This window comes from Zootermopsis nevadensis, unplaced genomic scaffold (assembly GCF_977971745.1).
Source record: "Zootermopsis nevadensis isolate Lab colony 2312 unplaced genomic scaffold, Znev_1.0 Znev_ptg000007l, whole genome shotgun sequence".
Lineage (NCBI taxonomy): Eukaryota > Metazoa > Arthropoda > Insecta > Blattodea > Termopsidae > Zootermopsis > Zootermopsis nevadensis.
The window spans coordinates 632,941-653,624 of NW_028259139.1; the positions used below are offsets into that span (position 1 = coordinate 632,941).

Genomic DNA, 20,684 nt, shown 5'->3' on the forward strand with positions numbered 1-20,684 from the left:
ATTACACAGCGCAACAACCCAGAAGACGGAAATCTTCATACTCACCGCTGTGAAAACCTCAAATCACACGATATGTTAGTTCTATGCCAGTTCTCTGTCAAAGTAACTCCATGCAACTAATTTGGCCTAAATTTTAATCTTAAACGTAAAATGTGCGATACGCAGATACAAATTCTAGAGTGACCGGGTTTCTACGTACTAATATTCTGATCGCGGTACGTTAGCTTCGTGAAGTGATGGCGAGAGGTCTATTCTGGTGTGGGAGCGAGCGTACTCAGACCACCACGCTCATTTACAGCCCAAAACTCATCAACTTGCAATATCCATACGGGCCAGAGCTCGGGGCGCGCCGAGGTTTCATTGCGCTCCAGTAAATAGTTCCTGAATTGATGGCACCAGCCGCAGGCTCTCCGCTGTGACAGACGAGACGCTAGTTTGTTCGGGACCGAATTTGCAGCGCCCAGTTATAAACCTGACTCGAAAACACACACACACACAACTTTATATTCTATCCTAAAATGACTCTTCAAAATCCTTCTTCGCCAATGTTCTTTATTTTGTATTATGTCAAGTTTTAAATTGAGAGCTCATACGTTCTGAATGATTGTTAGAATAATGAAGATTGCCTAAATCACAGTCGACTTGACTTTCCTGCTTATTCATCAGCGCAAGTTTCCCAAAGAGAATTTCCCAGTCTCTAATCCGAGAAGAAATTAATTGCATAATGATAACCTCACCAAAATATAAGAAGGAAGAAATTGGCGGTTCGTGTAGTCGTATGGTAGAAATGTGAACTGAATAGAGGATTTACGTTTGACAAATCGAAGGGCTCGGACCACTAGGGAAAGAATAATTTTGAAGATAAAACTTAAGAGTAACTGGATTTATATCAACATGACTAACTTCTCGGTTGTCTGTCCGTGTAACCTGCTAAATGTTTACAGAGGGATTATTCACCCTACTGAAGATGGAGGCAATAAGCACCTCTGAAACGTCTGCATAATTATATCGTACTACAGGCACAACGACCCAGAAGACAGCAATTTTCATACTCGCCGGCGCGTTAACCTGAAATCTCACTTGGAGTTCACCGGCTTCGGGTAGATTTCAGAGGCTGTTTCTTGTGAATATGGTAACAAACCTTCAGGTTACCATAAAAGACGGGAAATTTATTGAGTGGTTTAACTAAAAGGACTGCCGGCAGGCCTGTAGTTTTTGAATTAAATGTTCGAAACAGATAACAAGGGAACTGAGTGACAGTTTACGAGTAAAAAAAAAATACGTCTGTTATTTAGCGAAGAGCTGATACTGCAGCTAATTACGCACTTTAATGCTAAGAAATTGTGTAACTACGCATTTTATAATTCGCACAAAAGAAAAGTCATTTTTATTATTGTTGTTACATAATTATATTATCATTAGATTTCCCCTCGACAACAGTAGGTTTCAGTTCAACACGACGTCTTCAAGGACAACTAGGCAATGTACGAATTTGAGAGAACTAGGTCTGAGGGGGGTTTGACTCTAAACACGTATCAGCCAATGTCACTGCGAAACTGTTACCCACCATATCATCTGATTATTAGTGTAGTTCTGATGGCGGACATTCAAATTTCGTTTTCGAATTTCTTGTTAACCTAATAATACCAATTTCTGTTTCCAATTCCATAAACGTGATGTAATCATGGAGACCTTCGCAGTAATGACGTCATTAACAACGAGGAAACAAAACCGAAACTATTCTTGGATCGATACTGGACAATTGATGGTAAATGACAGGTTGGCGCTAACGAGTCACGTGTGATTTCCCACAGTAATAATTCTATTCTACTTTCAGGATATGAATAAATTATGGCCTTTTTTTAATTGTACGTACAACCAATGGAATACGACTTCTTACAATTAAGCATCCGGGAAAATTATGAAAATATGTATAGACTACTCGTACTTCGTCTCTTAACTCAAGAGATGGACAAAAGTGGGCAACGAAAAGTTTCAGAAGTTATCATCTTCGCCAAATATCAATAGCGTGATCATACCGAGGAACATGTGACATGTACGGGATGATTAAATTGCATAAAAGTTTGTAGTTATAAAGCTTGAAGTCAAGAGACTGCTTGGTAGACCTGGGCGTAGATGGTGGTGATAATATTAAAATGTAAAAAAAAAAAATGTTTTTTGAAATTGTGGACTAGACGTAAGGAAACCACGAATTTTAGTGTCCAAGAATAATCTTTAATGTCAATTATTGTTATATCAGTCATAAACTGTTTCGATTAAATTACTGTTTTTAAGTATAATCATAAATTTCTAAAATATTAGGAGATCGAATATGTGTTTTAACGCAGACGATGTGAATAAAATAAGAAACAGTGAAACGATGCGACTTAATTTTGCCTAAGGACTTTAGTACAAAGACTTTCAGGGCGCGTGGAGATAAATCCCGAACAATCGGTGTAAGTAAACGCTAATTTAACATCAAGAAATTAGAATTTTTTAAATAAAATTACAAACCGTTCAGCGGAGAAGTCTGTTGCTGTGATATAGCCCACCATATTATTGATTTATAGTTTATTTAACAAATATTTCTGTATCTAGACTAAAGAGCGTAGGATAACAGATGACAGTGAGTAATGAATTAGAAAGAATGTGGGAGGAAGCGAGCATTAAGTCAGGATAACAGGTCTTCGGCCCGAGATGTGAACCCGGGAGCTCCCAAATACGAAGCAGGAGTGCTAACCACTGAAATACGAATTTCAGTTCCACCATAATGAAATCTGCGTTTCAGGTATGGAACTGACACACACGAAGCTCCACGGAGAGTTTCACAAGCTTTTTATAAACGTTCGTTAAGTAACTATTTATTTTAGAGCTTGTTTTTTAATTAACATGGTCAAGGCTGATAAGATCTTTGCCCTGTTTAGCGCAGCAGGCATTTCCTAGGTTGAAGGTACCACTCAGCGGTCTCAGGAAATTTACACGACCGTAAATCTGACGAAAGAGACGTCTGTTCCGTATTCTGGAAGGATTGTATTTTTTATTCGTTTCAAGTGAACGTCTGAGAGATATACGTAACTTCCGGGTTAAAAGCCACGGAACTCGACCGGAACTCGTCAGCTGTTCCGTTTGCTGCACTGCACGATCTGAGCGCCGCACTGCGGCCAGCCCCGGCAACAACAGACATTATTATCATTACTATTATTAATACTATTCCTGAGATGTCAGCCTTCACTGCAACGAATAGTGAAATTTGCTGTCTTTTGAAATGTTGCGCCGTGTATTCTGACAGATATTGATGGACGTTTCAGAGGTCATACTGCCTCCATCATCAGGGCGATGAGTATGAAGATTTCTGTCTTCTGGGTTGTTGCGCTGTGTAGTCTGGTCGATGTTTACGAACGTTTCGGAGGTCATACTGCCTCCGTCATCAGGACGATGAATCAGACTACACAGCGCAACAACCCAGAAAACAGAAATCTTCATACTCACCGCTTTGAAAACCTCAAATCTTACAAATCTATGCATGCGAGGATAAAAATGCGTTTTAAATAAATAGGGTATGTAGAATGCATTACTCTGGCTCAGGGTGGGCTCCAAAGACGGGATATTGTGAACACTGAAACAAGCCTTCGAGTCCCATTTATCGTGAAAAGTTTCTTGACAAGGTAAGTGACTAATATCTTCTTAAGAACAGCATCTGTCGGCACATAAACTTATTGAGTTAATTAATCATCGTCAAATACGCGACTGACAGTCATCAAATTAGGCACATAGAAAATTAGGCCAATCTCTGATTAAACAGATTACATCCACTGGGCAGCTTAGCAAAGAAAATCGACACACCACTGAACACGGCCTGTAAACCGCCACTGACTAGTACGGGATAATGATTTCCAGACTGGAGCACAGTTCTGACCCTCCCCTCACATCCTCAACGGCCCACATATCATTTCTTTTCTGCCCGGATGAATTATGACAGGACTCAAAACTTTTCAAGACAAAAATAAAAGTGGAAAATTTATGTCAATAGTTCGAAGCAATTTTACTTCTGAAGGTGATTTGAATATACTGGATGTCCATAAATTATCGAGCTGTTTAAACTCCGTATGACCTTTCGTTGGCTTCTGAGACACAGACAAATGCTGGCGAAATGTTTCTTAGAGGAGTTGGTGTATATTGTGACGATGTGGAATAATATTCCACGGAACAGAATCCATTGATGAACTTCTGCGATGATGTTTTAAAGCTGCAGTTACGATGGAATTCTTTTACCATCCGAATAACAGGTTACTACACAAGGAAGATAATCTTATAATATATATTTCGTTAATTAGTTTGTTAATCGGTTGCTTTCTCACTTAGCTAGTTACATAGTCGGTCAGTTAATCACCTAATTAGCATGCTGATAAATAATTTAGTTCGTAAGTTAAATATTTAGATAATTAGTCATTTAGACAATGAAATATTTAGTTAGACATGTAAACTGTTTCATTTATTTAGTCTGTTACAAAGAACTGCCACCGGGTATAAACCCATTTGCAGTCAATAATAAATAATAATAATAATAAATTTACTTTTGTGAAATGCACAGAATTAAAAGAACAGTAAGTGTTGCTTACAGTCTTAGCAAAGTGAGATATTTCTCGAAGGCAATTTCCCCGTCAGATTTGCCCCAAAGCACGGCCTCCTCGTTCCCCAAACTGACATCTTGTTTAAATTGTGATGAAGTCTCGCGCAAAATTAATGCAGAGAACTACAAACTCTTGGGTGTTTCTGTTCCCTACTACCTAAAGTGAAAACATTAGGGTATTGAAGTTTCAGAAAGACTTTATTCCATCAATCCTTGAAACAGTCGTATACAGAACGAACGAGATCAGCGGCCTAGCAACTATGGCGAACTACACTTAATTATCACAGTTAAGGTTGAGGGAGAGTTGGGAGGTGGGTTTTTGTTTTCTGAGTTCATTTATATACCGTTGTTAGTGATTATTTTGGGGTTTGGTTTTGAAATTGTACATCCCATACAAGAGTGAACGAAGCCAAGATGAGACCTAGTGACCTCATTGATAAAACACGTATTGTTATTAAAACATGTTTGAGGTCCACTTTTCTGTACGTCAGCGTAAATTATGTTTCATTACAGTGAAATTGCTCATTCAGTTTGAAGAACGAGGTTCAGTTCCCGGCAGCAGCTGGGATTTTATTTGAACCGATTATAGATCACATCGTCTCCTACATTAACTTTAATTATCTGGTTAGTGTATTAGTGTAAAATGGATGAGCTGATATTTTGACTTCTGGTAAATTTTGGGGTTTAGGGCAGAATATTTCTCTTTGGTACAACATCCAGGCAAACTCTGGAGCCCACCGCATCTCCAGCTGGCTCCGGAGGATTTTTCTTGGTGTTAAAGCCGTCGGTGGGTGAACCTGACCACATATTTATTTCCAGTGTCGAGGTTTAGGTCGGTATCCCCTTAAAAAGTTGGGAATCTTTGGACTAATTAACTTCTGGGTCTGGAAATCACATCGAGTGATCGCTGGAGATGAAACAAAATTAGACTTATTTTGGGTTTAAACCCTTCAGGTATAAGAAAAACCTACGCTGCATCTGTAAATCGGGGGTTTCTTTTACTGTGACACAATTCACCACAGCCCTTCACCCCGTGGGTAAGAAGTATGAAATTTGACCCAGGTTTGTTTACCTTCCTCATCTTGTTCCCACATGAAACGAATCTTGTTATGCCGTCAACAGACGCGGGTCTGCCACTGACATGACTCAGAGGAAGGCCCTTCGTAGCATTCTGAAGCCATGTAACCAGTTAGTTCTTCGAGATGGCAATGCCAAAAGGAAAGAGGTCAACAAAACGAAGCAGAGTCCTTTATGAAAAGCTTGTAGTAGTTAACTTCGTCAAAGCTATCTCCTCTGGTTTAAAATATTTTGATGTGTTACAGTGTTCAGAAGTGTCCCGAAATGGAATTTTGCGCTGAGCAAATTGAATCCGGACCATGCCATCGGACTGTATCCTACAAAAAGACCCATTATAATATTATGTTGCCTTATATCTAGGTTTTGGACTTCAAAGTGTTGTCTTTCCTCGGACTTTTAAGGTAATAATTTCTAATCTACTCCGTGCATCCTACACCTCACGCTCGTCTCCGCGTTTTCTCATGATATCTACACTGCGCACGGTTTGACATAAATCGCTGCTCGCAATGGAGTAACTACACAGTAGATACTTCGCTGTGAATTTCATTGCTGGCCTAGAGAGGCTCCGAAATTTTAATTTTATCATATTAATGCAATATCATTTTTTTACGATACCCTTAAACACAAAAACTTAAATATGTGATAAGTTTTAAAGGAACAGCCTGGTTCAGCGGCAATTTGTGTGACTCGAATTTAACTTTTTGATTCTCGAACTGTCCTGATCGAGGTTTTCTATTCTAAGCGAATGCATTGTACTGTTCGTTACTTAAAGTAGAGCCAGGGCCAAAACATAGTTTCTTCTACTGACGCTCAAGTGACTGACAAATACAATAGGAGGAAAATGACAGATAAGGAGACACAAAGCGAGAACTTTTAGCAACAAATGTCTATATTTGATGCCGACATCATTATAACATAGTTTAACATGTTCTTGAATACTTTCATATGACTTTATCGTGATGTCGATAGCAACAGACAAATTCAGCGCCTGCGTGATGAATCTACCGCCTTGGACAGTTTTCTTGGTGTGATCCAGTGTTCGCCCTGAGTGGGCCGCCAGACACGCACGTCCAGATGCGGGTTTCAGTGACCTGAAAGTCACGGCGCTTGTGAGGTCCTGCTGGATCCGGCTAATAAACCGATCAGCGCGTGTAATAAGATGGGTCGCGGTATAAGGAACGATTACATCGGCAATGTAAATCGTTTTACTACACCTCATCACCTGCAGAGCGTCTCTGTGCAAGAGGGACTCATGAATAATCACGATGCTGCATCGTGGGAGGGAAGATTATCTTCAAACTGTCATGACATTGAACTTCTTCTTAATCCATTTCGACCTCAATTGTCCAAAAATCTCTTCGTATGTTCTTGGACTGTTTATCCAGTGGTTCTGACATTCAGAAACAAATTTGTGGACCTAAATATTTCTAAGGGCTTCTGACGATGGTAGATTGCATTTAAAATTATTTATTTTCAGGACTTTTTCCGTTGTCACGACGTTTCGGAGGCTGGTTCTGTCTCCGTCTTCAGGTAAGAGATACCTACTCTGTTTGGTCCCTTAAATAGAGCCAGTCTCTGTGCAGAGACTAGTACTGCATTAGAATATTTTCATACAAATGCATAAACTTTATGGTTATTTTTCGCTCTGAAGAAAGGTGGTCAACAGGTTTTAAACATTTTGTTACGAACCAGCAACCTGCCTCTTTTGCTGTAGTTTTACACAGTAATTGACAATAACTACATTTTATAACATAATTGTAGATTCACAGATCAACTGAAGTCACTGTCTCTGTCGTCATCTCAAATTCTTTGTTAGATTACTTAAATTTTTACTAAAAGGAAATTTACTTTTGTGTTGTTCGGAATTTCGAAACAGGCGATTTAAACTGAGTTAATTCTGGAACATTCAAAATAAAATATACGAATGAAAAATTCTTACCAACGGTAAATCTTCGAGTAAATGGTCGATATATTATAAACCATTACGAATAATAAAGCAGTTACGAAGGTTGTGGGCCTACCGACATATCAGGGGAAACATCGAAGTGAGGGTCCGTTATATGTACTCACCCTAACGCTTCGAACCAACTGACGGTTTATTGAGGAATCTGGTAGGATATTTCTACTAATGGATAGCATTTACAAGCCGTGATTTATGTTACTATCCCCGTTGATGCCAACGAGGAAGCCTTATATTTGAGAATAACACGTTATTGTAACATGTACTTTTAGCTAAGTAATAATCGTTCTGGTAACTAATGAAAATCTCAATGGAGCTAAGTTATTTTGAGTATTTGCCACTCTCTCATCTGGTCAAGATATCTCATTATCGTTATATTTATCATGCTGATAATATGTGAACTGTGCAAATTATGGAATTACTCGAAACGAAAGTAATGTTGTAGAAACTTAAAATTATATTTCCTGTTTTTCTATGTTAATACAAGATCAAGATAAAGATTTATTTATAGATTTCTTATGATTCTCACAGTAAATATGAAATATTTTCATAATAAATTTAAAGCCGAACCTCGTTTATATAACATTTAAAAATTCAGTCAGTACACAACACTTCTCCATTAGAATTATTATATTATTATTGTGGTTAAATACCACAAAATGAAGCCGCTTGAGGGGTGTGGGGAATGTATAGCTCCACGCATTTTAACCTCGGCTTTTGACAGAAGCTAGTGGTCAGCTTCATGCACTTTCGATACATAGGAGACTGGTGACCCTGTACCTGTTCAGTGTCGAAAACAGATCGTCCAGGTCCAAGTCAGTTACTGATAGAGCTGCCCGGAGTAAAAATAATATATATTTATTATATATTTTATGATCATAAGCTGTACTTGAGATGGCATTCCTGACCTGTTAGGCATAATAAGAATGGGATTTGAATGCACAAATAATCGGATTAATGATTAGTTTAACAGACGTAAAAATTACAGAACACAAATCAACTCCAACAAATTCCTTCAACATGATTGGTTGTTTTGCTGTGAAATCTTTTATGCACGTGGTCGTTTACGAATTCAAGACACACACCTTAAATTCTAATTTTTATTATGAAATTCATCTTGTATTTGTGTCATATTCTTTCCTTAATTTTTACTCAGTACTTCTTTGCTACAAAGTCTTCCCGTCTCCCTCCCCAGAATAAAATTCAGGCAATTAAACAAAAATACTAAACCACAAGCTTCTTACTCAGGCATACACAAAACAGACGTGGGGGACTACAGCCACTCTTGCACGGAACCTGACGCGTTATAAGTGTTTGCGTGATACAGCGTTGTATAATTCTGTCATTATTGCGCTTATATATGAGGGTTAGTAATACGGCTCCCCTATCATCCACTCTACCCTCTTACTAACAATAAAATAAAACAATTTTCCTGGAAGTTGCAGGTTTGGTTTGGCGTGTACTCGTATGTTCGTTGTTCAAGTGCAGGGGGAAACCGCAAGAGCGAACAGCAATCGATTCGTAAAGAGGAAGATCTCGATATATTTACAAGACTAGTCAATGTTGATCAGTATCTCTGGCAGTATTTACAAAATCAGGTCTTGTGTACTGTTGTCATATTATGATTCACATTTTGTTCTTGAATTTTAAAAAACTGGATTCCGTTCCAGCGTCTAGAAATTACATACTGAAGAGCTACATATTTTAAAAATATTCACCAAATAACCTTAGGGTTATTGAAATGAGGAACATGAGATGATAAATACGTACAGAATGTTAACCCGGATTTCTGATAGGAAGAGACCATTTTAGGAGACGTTGTTACAGGGAATAATATTCCAATGAACCTTAAAGAAATTAAAACGAATTTGTGGATTGGGTTAATCTGGCCCGGAATAAGTACAAGTAGCAGGCTGTTGAATATCACACCAAGTTAAGTGCAGTTTCATTTTTGAATTTTTCGTATGGTGGATGATACCTATGGACTGCAGTTGGGATAACCCTGGTTTAATTCTGTGTTGGACATCCCTGCCGCAGAGGAATGAAGATGGAAGTTCGAGAAGCGATATACGGAGCCCATAACATTATAATACAGTATGTAACTGCTGAATATCGGTTTATACGAGTATATTATAAAAGGCCTCATGTATAAGAAGGGGTGAGAAATTATATTTCTAAAAACGACTGCTCCCTGCCGTCTGGATGAAGAGGTTGGCACCACACTGATGACAAAAGAGCAGCATTACTCGGCAGAATCCGCCAGGTTAGGGACCTCGGAGTTATTGAAAACACACAATGCGAACCAACGTTTAGGATAATCAGAACTCGAGCCTTGAGATGATGGGCAAACTTTTCAAAAGGAAACTGTTTATAAAGTAAGAAGGCGTGGAAAGGCGATGAAATGATAGAGCAAATGGAGAAGGACGTCTTAACACGAAGATAAATATTTGTTTGTGGATTTGTGGTCTACCCGAAGACATGAGAATTACAGAGGAAATCTTGGTTGATGTTATCTTTGATTCAAGGAATAAGAACGTAAAGTAGCGCCCTTCTGGCACTCCCCTAGCAACGTGCTCTTGCAGAGGAGGACTTCAAAGGACACACGTTTTAGTCTTCCGAACGATTAGACGATGTGTAATAATTTTCTCTTCGCATGACGGAATGTGCAACCAGAGGCAATCTGAAAGCAAAAACCATTCAAGGTTATATATTCCAGCTTAAATTCTACAGAGTAATAGCCGAAACAATTCTTATTATATCATTACGAATATTCGGCGTTAATTAAATAACATATTCGAAGGACGGAGACATCAGTAGTGTGTTTTCGTCAGAGCGTTGCATTTTGATCTCGTTAATTAAACATTATATATTACTAGAGCAACGCGCTCCTTTCGGAGCAAGGCCGTGGTCTAGGCAACACGGAGTTTTCCTCCGTGGCATCCCAACAATTACTCCATTCACACACAGAAGAAGGCAATGGCAAACCACTTCTGGATCATCTGCCAAGAACGTATATGAACAGGTCCCAGTCCGAGAAAAGGATGGAAGGATCCTGTTCATATGGACCTGTCGTCAGACAGAACACTAAATAAAATAATACGTCGCTGTGTGTTAGGGACACTTTTGAGAATCCAAACTTATTTAACTTTTGCAGGGAACTCCCTATTAAAAGAAAAGCACTCAGACTTATTATTACAACAAAATAATTTTATTTAATTATTAGGAGCTACGAGGGTCCGGTGGAGGGCTTTGGTTAAATCGGTGATGAACCTTCGGGTTCGGTAAGCCATCTAGTTAGTTAGTTATCATCAGGAAAATCACCCTGAAAATGAAAGCAACAACTCAAAAGAACGCCATCTTCTTCTTCGCCGTCATTATAACCTTAAATCTCACACAACGATAGTGGTAATAGATAAAATGTTTTTAATTTGCGGATATGAAGCGAAATCTTTACATATGGATGCGACGTTTATTTACACTTAAGCGCTTTCTGAAACAGAAGTCAAACAAGTCGTGTAAGAATCATTGTGTCAAGTCAAATAGACGCTACGTTGAATAATTTAGACAGACTTGTGTATATGATGAGGAGACATCATACAAAATTGCGGCTGTCTCGGGATGCCCAATTAGCGCTGTGAGAGGAACCATTGCCTCTCTTATTGGTGTTGTTCTTGGAGACAGGCCAGACCCTCAGCGAGGAAAATCGATCCCTGAACTGACGAGATGCGGTGTGCTATTTCTGAAGACGTCGCCGACAAACCGCACGTAAAGCCAAGCAAAATATCGTGAAGCAGCTGTTTCCAAATTGGGGTTCATGAGGCCAGTAAAACTGCTGGTGTGTTAGTCGTGTGGTTTGAAAACATACATTTAACTATTACAGGAGAAAATTGCAACGTATGTCTGTAAATATAAAGTTAGAGGGCAGAAACTGGGGTCACCACATTTACGCCCGGAACAAATTTTTGCAAAAGCAAGAAACAGGATGTGATAAAATGCATGGCATATTTTCTAGCGAAGAAAGAGCTTCGGTTTCAATTCTCAGTCCGTTTTGCACTGACAATCTTTAACGATGAATATTTTTTGTAGTTCGAATATTTTTCTTTAATGTGGTCGATGCTCTCCCTTTCGATGTGTACGTTAGGCAGCTGCCCCCGTCACCACGTCTTAAATCCGCCACTGGTTGACAATTTAAATTGCTGACTTAAATAATTTACGTATTTATTCCTTTTATACAGAGTGCAATTAAAATAAAGGCGGTTCAATAAAAAGACGTTTTATTTCTTCAAACTGAGCTGTTCCGACGTTTCATCAGGGGTACTTTTTTATTTTTGTTATAAAAGTGTGGTACAACGGCGCTGATTACTATTTGAATCATAATTTTTTGTTACTGAATTATTTTCGTGAGAATTATCAAGTGGTTACTTTTATTTTTCTTGAAATAATATTGGAGGGCGGCGAAGGACGCAGTTTCGGCATTCTATTAACGCAAACCAGAATCACTTTGAGGGACTTAAGTAAATCACGAGGAACCTCGATTAGATAACCGATCTCTAAGTCAAGTATAAAAGACAGCAAATTGATTACTTGAGAAGTCAGTAATCTCTCAGCTGCTCAAAAACCCTGTCTTTTAACAAACTCTAGGACTAATTATCGTATTTACAAGAAAACGCCTTTGGACTTTGTCTCGAGTAAAATGTTTGAAGTCCACGTCCTAAAATCTTGTTCTTTTAAGGTACATTTTAATGTTATCTTCTCACAGACACCTAGGTCTCATAAATAGTCCCTCCCTTTATTTTTGATTGGAACTTTACATTAAATTTCACATTTTCCCCATCCATGCTACACATCATGATAGTATCACACTAGATTCAATCATCTGAAACTCTTACCTTGTTGACTGTTGACGTAAGGTATAAAACTATACAGTACTGGACACGCAGAACATCCTCCCCTTGCCTTCTATAATCCCCTCAACAGCCCTCAAACGATGTAAACATTCACAAGCGCCCTCCGACGATATGACATTACCTTTTCAGATTGTCGTTGTATAATTTTAATCTTCCTGTTACTGTAATTTTTTTCGTCGATACAAATTTCATTTTACAGCTGCGATAATTATTGCATTTATAGTTAAGTACAGAAGTCCGATATAAAGTAAGATACAGTCAAATCAAAAACAAAATTATTTGTACAGCAATTTTTTAATACTAGAGCAGAGCGCTCTTTTCGGAGCTCCTCCGGGGGTTAGTTTAGTGTCTGACTCAAGTCATTTGTTTACTCAGCAACGCCGAGTAAACAAATATAACGTAACATTGTTTGATGACGTCATTTTTTGATGGACGACAAATCACGAATTTTTATAGTAGAGATACTGCATTCACTGCTGTGCTGATATGTTCTGCAACTCTTAATAATAAATAAATCCGTTGCAGTGAGAATTTGTCCTTATGAATAAAACTGGGAACCCGTAACAAGGACATGATCACGTGGCCACGCGTAACGACAGAGGATTAATTTTCCAGAAGTTCAGACATGACAAATCCAATTAGGAAGTACACACACAAGAAGTGTAATAACTCAGTTAAACTGTCAAGGTGAATAACGAGTTCAGATTAAGAGTTATATTTAAGTAATAAATTGCGTTGTTAATAATGTTAAAGCAGATTTCTTTATTCATTTCATTTACGTATAACACTACGATTTGAAACTCAAATCGTACTGATCACGCAAATGTGTATTTACCATTAAGTTTTTAGTAATCAGTATACATTTTAAATATTTTGTAATTTACCGTGATAATCAGAACAAGGCGTCCTAGGATTTATGCATTTGTCCGTCTTCCTGATCCGAGTTTTTCTTCTTAACATTACAATTTATAGCTGATATTCCGATGATTTGTGCCAAAGAAAATATTATATTTTTCTTAGCGTATTTAGAGACGCTTTCTCAACTTCATATGTTATATAGTGCGGTGTAATGGCTGCAAATTATGAGTTGGGAAGGATGTAAACGTAAATGTTCACGCTAGAGTGTCTGAGAAAAACTACGGTAACTTTAGTGATGATAGCCAATATTTGTGCCGGTAATCTAAGCTTTGATTAAACAAATACGGAGCAGGAGTGTCAATCACTCAACAGAGGCATTGGTAAAAATAAATTAAATACACGGACGCTGTTAGTATTTGGCGCAAAAAACTGTAAAATCTCCATTAATACCACCGCTGTAATATTTAAACTAGGGTTATTAAGCTGGACATGATACGCAGAACGGAAAACGATCACTTGGGGGAACTGATGAAGGGGTCATTCCATTGAAATGGATCTTAAAAATAAATATTGTTTGATAGAATCTCGATTGCAGTTACTTGAAGTACGATGGGCCTTGGAAATCTGTTGTATGAAATTATCTGTAGTTACCATGTAATACACAGAGCGTGACAGAATGTCGCTCCATTGCATAACTCACTGGCCGCGTTAAGTGTCTGTGAACTAGACGTCTAGGCTTCAGCTGCACAAAGCTTCTTCAACATTCTTATCCCCAAGTCCCGTTTTCCCACAACAGATGTTTGACCTACACAGAGTAAGCTATTGAAAAGTCATCCAAATTGTGAAAATGGCTATTCCCCTCCTATATGTATTGTCTTCACCTCCACGCCCCCAATGCACTGCTTCGACTTTGTGCTGGAACAGATATATCGTTTAGATAAACATGTTGAAATGTTTGTAATATTTGAGGTTTTCACGGCGGTGAGTCCGAAGATGGCTGTCTTCTGGGTTGTCTGATGATGGAGGCAGCAAAGACCTCTGAAACGTCGGTAACCTTCTACGAGACTACACGACGCAACAACCCAGAAGACAGATATCTTCATGTTTATAAGTTTTTTCGTATAAAAAGTGTGAGCGGACCTCAGGTTGGGTTCCCCTCACATCACACGGTCAGCGTCTGAACAGCGTGTGAAATAGAGGTGTAAAAATTGCGAGAGCACAGTCCAACAGATCGGGTCAACGCGTGTCAATTGCACAGACTTTGCATTCAGGTCATTGCATCTCAGAGCGTAGTCTCCTGCTCTTGGAACTCTGCGCTGACGACAAGGGGGAGGTTTTGCTTCCGGGAGAAATGCACATGGTGTGCACCCCACGTATTGAGTTGGGAAGTAAGAGAAGGGAAAGAAGGATATATATTTCACGAAAGAATTAAACAAATAGGATATTAAAGAGGGAGAAGAAACCAAAGAAATTAAGGGCAGAATCAGAAAGAAAGAATAAGAAATGGAAAGATACTAATGTTAAAATATATCTTGAAAGGGATTTGTTATAAAAATGTGGACTGAATTATTTTATCTCATTGTAGTATTTGGTGTGAATGCAGCAATGAACCCTCAGGCTTCTTAAAATAAGGGAATTTATTAAGCCATAATGAAGTTTTCAAAAAATGTTTTGCATCATGAGATTAGTTAATATGACAAATGTTAGGAAATACACGTGACTCGTAACAATTCTGACTCGTTTGTTCGGTTATAATCCAAGATTAATAATCCATAATCTCATATAAATACCTCAAAACTGGCGGATGCAGACGAACAAGGTCATTGAAAGACATTTTTAACTAGAATTAGGCAAAAGGTTATATAGTTATATGAGCTGACGAAGAATGAAAATAACTTTGATTTAATGTTTATCTTAAAAAACAACAGGATTTGAGGAAAAGTGTGCTGGACATACGATGTAGCCTAAACTCAGGTTCAAAAGTTATGCTGGAAATGGGGTTAGAAATGCACATATTAAAATTAGAATATCCTTACAAAGTTCTCCATTAGGAAATTTCATAAATATCTGGTGAGTGGTTCTCAAGTTGTGACATGCTCAAAGAAGAGTCGTGGCAAATTAAACAGGCACATCTTGTTAAACTTCAGCTTCTAACGTCCGCAAAATTGTTAATAAATACGAAGGAATTTCTTGAACAGTAAACTTACTTTCGAACGCTGACAGACAGACTACAATTTCGTAAATATACATTTTTCCCATTCGAGAAATAAGTTAATATTCAAGTGTACTTAACAGCACGAGAATTTCGAATGATAACAGGCTTGGAATTTACCCTACCGCTTATTAAAACAATTAGAAATGGACAATTCACTACTTGTTAATTCTATACCATTTACACGGCAGAGTTTATGACAAACATATGATTTGTATCATGAGAATTTCATGATCACACACTTTTCGTGCCTGCCACCGGCAGATTTATTAGTTCAGTACTCAGCTGGATCACGGACAGGCGATCAGAAAGTAGAAATGGCTAGTCATGACGTGAATCTCTTGTTGGTTTTCTTATGTACAAACGGATCCGACTAGGAATTATGCATTTAGAAAAGGCATCCACTGTAATGTGAAGTACACGCAGTGAAAGCAATAACAGACATCGCCACATGCTACCTTAGCCACTCAAAGCACAGGGTGTTCCAAAAAAAAAAGTGTATACACACTTAATAAATTTAAGAAAAACATTTTAATAACTAAACTATTGCATACGTCAGCAATAGCTCTCAGCGAATTAGCGAAATTATTGTTAAGTGTTAAAAATGACCACCGTCAGCTTCGTGGAACAGTTGACAGCGGTGACCAACATACTGACAAGTGACCACCAAAATTTGCTGCTGGGACGACCGCACAATACCCTTAAATTTCTTGTCGGAGCTCTATAGTCATTAAAACAATAAACCAATTAGTCATTTCAATAGTTGATCTGTTAGTTTATCAGTAACTCAGTTAATTAGTCAGTCAAAAATCGGTTAATAAGATCTGAGGACCCCAAGACGGCATGTGTGTAGATCGCTAGTTTTCTGAGTTGATGGAGGCAGCAAACACCTCTGAAACGTCGGCGCAACAACCAAAAAGACAACTATTTTCAGCAAATCTGTCAGTTTGTTGGCCAATAAAACGGTTATTCAGATATCAAATAAATCAATAAATAAATTAGTAAGATTTTCTACTATATTCCACTGTTTATTCAGCTCATCAGTCAGTTAATTTAATTATTTATAAACCAGTCAGTCGGTAAGTTAGCTATCTAATTAGTCTCTCAGTTAAATCAGTTAAGGAACCAATCACATTGAAGATTTCTGTCTTCTGGGTTATTGCGCTGTGTAGTATGGTAAACATCTAGCATACTACACAGCGCAACAACCCAGAAGATACGAAATCTTCATACTCACAGCCGTGAAAACCTCAAATCATACAAACAAATCACATTATTCGATTATTCAGTCATTTTGCTATAATGTGAGATTTAAAGTTCTCACGGCGGTGAGGATTAAGATGGAGACAGTGTATTTCTCCGAAACGTCCGAACCTACCTACATGTCTACACGGCGTCGCAACCCAGAAAACAATGTCGTCATTTGTGATATTATCAATAAACTCCGTATGTAAACGAACATGACGGGGGGCAGATATGTTGACGTAATGCGCCGTAAGCAGCGGCCTCAGGTGAGGCGTTCTTTTCGCCGGCCAGTCGGGAGCCAGTAGTAGCGACAGTGGGTCCCTGCAGTACTACAAAGCGGTTCGTGATTGATAATGGCTCCATGATGAAGCAATCTTGATACCAAAGACTACCTTCGGGACAAGCGCTGATTCCATTTTTCATAACAGCGGGTAGGATCTGACTTAACAGATAGCCTAAATCGGCTTTATGAAGAAGATCTTAGTTTGATTAAATAACAGCTTCCTCTCTCGATCTGGAGCGATGACATTAGCTTCCCTGTAGAATGGAACAATGAAATTATCGGGGATTATGCTCAAATAAGTTACCAATCACTTCAATGCAGCAATCAATCAAAGTAAGAATTTACATGGGAGTCATAACTACTGAATACTTTATAGTATCCACCATACTCGGTAGCTAACGGTTAGCTTGTCAAGCTTCTCAAATTTATGCATAAGTTATTTAGAAATTATTCGGTTTCCGGAGTCAGACTCAACAGATATTTAACTAACAAACAACAGACAAACCATTGATAGATCTAAGTACGCAATCAAATATATGAAATAGTGTCCTTCCTGAGAGGCCAAATTCCCTGTTAAAAATTAGGTAGACAGAAAGAGAAATATTTTAATTTATTTCCACAACATACAGTTTATACCTCTCTTCAGATCCTAAATAATGAGAGTATATTACAATAAATTTTATTAAATTTTTTTTAACACGTTAACAGAATATTTGAACCGTTATAACCTCATATTTGAAATTTGTATGGCAGGTAAACGTAAATACAAATTTTGCAGATGAACGAAATTGCGTGGGGCTCAGAATAAATCACAGGATAATACGCGGTTGTGACCCATTTCAGCACACTATATCAGTATTAGCTTGAAGAGCCAACCATTCTGCTTAATGCAACGTCGCTGAAGGGAAAATTATGTCCTTGCCACAAGGACAGCTGCGAGGTCAGTTCTCCTTTTAGTACTCGGTAACAATTTTAACATTTGCATGTCAGCCCTATTACTGCTGATAGGCCGGGGGTTAATGCTATGTTTGCACAGCTCTGTTTGGCGCGTATAGCTTCAGGGTAGGTTAGGATAGGGATTTCCTTGTGATCTCTCAATGTGTCTGTATGCTGAAAGGATTTGGAAACTACTTCGACACGTGAAATGTAAACTCATCACACCTCTGGCTGTTCTTTGTTGTGTTATAAACTTATATGCATAACGTTCAAGCGCCTCTGAACCCTTCCCAGGCAATCCGGTATGCTTTTTATAGTCAGAAATATTTTGCATATGGTAGCCAACTTGGTGTTTATACTTTATTTGAATTTCAAATTGCGTAGAAATACTACTGACTACAAGTCTTACCGAGAAAATATTCCTATCTCACTGTCTTACCTGGGTCCTAAATTAGAGGCTTCATCTTTGACAAGACATTAAAGTTAATTTTAAATTTTAATTTACCTTAAAGCAAGCTACTCACGCTAACGTCCGAATAATCATCAATTAATTATTCAAAAACCGTCTTGTAATTTGTTTCTGAACAAACTACTTAGTTCAGGGAAGCCCTTATACAAAGCAGGGACTATTTATTCCAAGTTTTTCAACAGTATTTCGTGATCGAGTGACATGATTCTGAAGCAGCCTCGTTACTGAGAGTGCTCTTTGATGTTCAGCTGTTAGCTACGTGCCGCGTGTGTAAGTCGCGCGTAATCAGGGTTGCCACTGCACGTACATTACATTACTACGGTCCATTAATTTATATTGCAACGCTAATTTATGTCTTAATAGTAGCAGATGTATTGCACGGACGCATAACACTAGCAGGGATTCATTAAAGTCGAAACAAACCGCATCAAAATTTGAAAAAATAGAACTTAAATTTAATATTATATCAATTTTAGAATTTTGTCTCTACCACAACGAACTCGGTCTTCAGGAATATTCAAATCGCCAGGAGTTGGTCGCCAGAATCTTTCTCCTGGAAGCCATTTGTTATTTCGTCATGAATTCAATTAATTTTCTCTTAATTGTTTTACCAGTTGCCTAACATACCATTTTGATGTGCTCGGAGTTCTTTCAGCTGATATTTCCTACGAATAACTTGTTACTTACAGAACCAGAATGTATGTTTGAATCTTATAATAATAAATTTCCACGTTACGTAAATTCTCTTATCTAAACACTATTCAGCTTGACAGACCGATCTGGCATTCGTTATAGATTACTCGAATGTGAAAGCAATTTAACAACTTAATTTATAGATAATAAACAACATTTTTGAAACCATCTGTTCGTATCCAGCCTTTTTACAAACATTAAAATTTTATTGCAACTTAAAAATAGTTTCATAAAATCAGTCACTCACCCACCCAACCATCCACTATTGTTCCACACATACTCAAAGAGTTGATATGTAAGATCAACTGGTATACTGTACAGTTAGATCATAATTTCATTTCACTTCAATCCTTCAATTTGGTTTCATTCAGCAGAAGAAATTTATCACGTAATTGCAATTGATTTCCCAGCATGCAACAGACTGTTTCAAATTGTGTTAAGAGATGGACACACACTGATGCACACACAGACGGATAAAAAAGGCGTATAGAAATCGTCGCTCTCCGGATTGAGATATCTGATAGTCGCCATAAAAGAAGTCAATTCGTTCTTGTCTCACTCAATCACGCACTAGCCCCTAAATAAGGAGGGGGATGAACATAGCATATGCTGGTTGGCTCTCAACAAAGCAGGGGGTTGTATTGTACGCCACAAAGAGAGGGCGCGATTTCAACCCTTCTGAACACATGTGTCCGAAATGGCAGTCGCCACCCTTCCTAAAAACAATACTAGCTGGTCAGGATTCCCTGACTTGATAGGACCATAGAAAAGTACTATCAGTTACATTGCCAACATAGAAAATGGTCGTCTTTGAAATCTGTTCTAGGACAATCCTCTTCAGATCGCATCTTTGTCACATGTTTTTCTATTACCTTTGTTAAATTAATCCTCCAATCTAAATGTCGTTCTCCCAAAGTTATTTATTTCTATGAGGTTTCATAGCGATATTCTTTTTTCAATTTCTTATTTTGTCTTTGTAGACCTATTGACGTAATTGGTGCATTGAATATTACGAACTATGGAATACCTCAATATTTAATTTCCTCAAGCCTGTAAGAATACCAGTAGATATATTGTCTTACGTCAAAATATATTCTTCACCGTCTCGAGCTGTTCTCTTTTCAGACTGAGAGACTAAGTTTAGTAACTTAAAAACCAACTCGAGGAGTAACACAGTTAATCACAGTAAAGGTAAAAGTCAGGTCTCACGTTCTCACAGCGGTGTGAACGTCGAATCTGGTCCTCAGGCTTGAGACACCGTGCGTTTTTCCAGATATTAACCGACGTCTAGGAGAAAGTGTCACCTCTTTTTTCAGGGTAGAATATGGGAACGATAAATTTCTTCAAAACATTGGTAAGGAACAGATGCATACTGTTGAACGCTCCAGTCATTGGACATTAGGTAAATGTCAGT

General features: G+C 38.1%; 1 protein-coding gene across 10 annotated transcripts in view; it reads left to right on the forward strand.

Annotated features, from left to right (window-relative positions):
• The window catches only part of LOC110829836 (uncharacterized), a 193,107-nt gene that overhangs the window by 132,661 nt on the left and 39,762 nt on the right, over positions 1-20,684 (forward strand). For 7 of the 10 annotated variants that reach the window (XR_015533875.1, XR_015533874.1, XM_087343871.1 and 4 more), the window contains one exon: positions 7,185-7,237. The exons of the other annotated variants lie outside the window; for them this stretch is intronic. Coding sequence is in view for 5 of the 7 variants with exons in the window: in XM_087343871.1 (XP_087199997.1) it covers positions 7,185-7,237 (53 nt within the window). In the remaining 2 variants the exon portion in view is untranslated. The remainder of the gene's footprint in view (positions 1-7,184; positions 7,238-20,684) is intronic. 10 annotated transcript variants of the gene reach the window in all.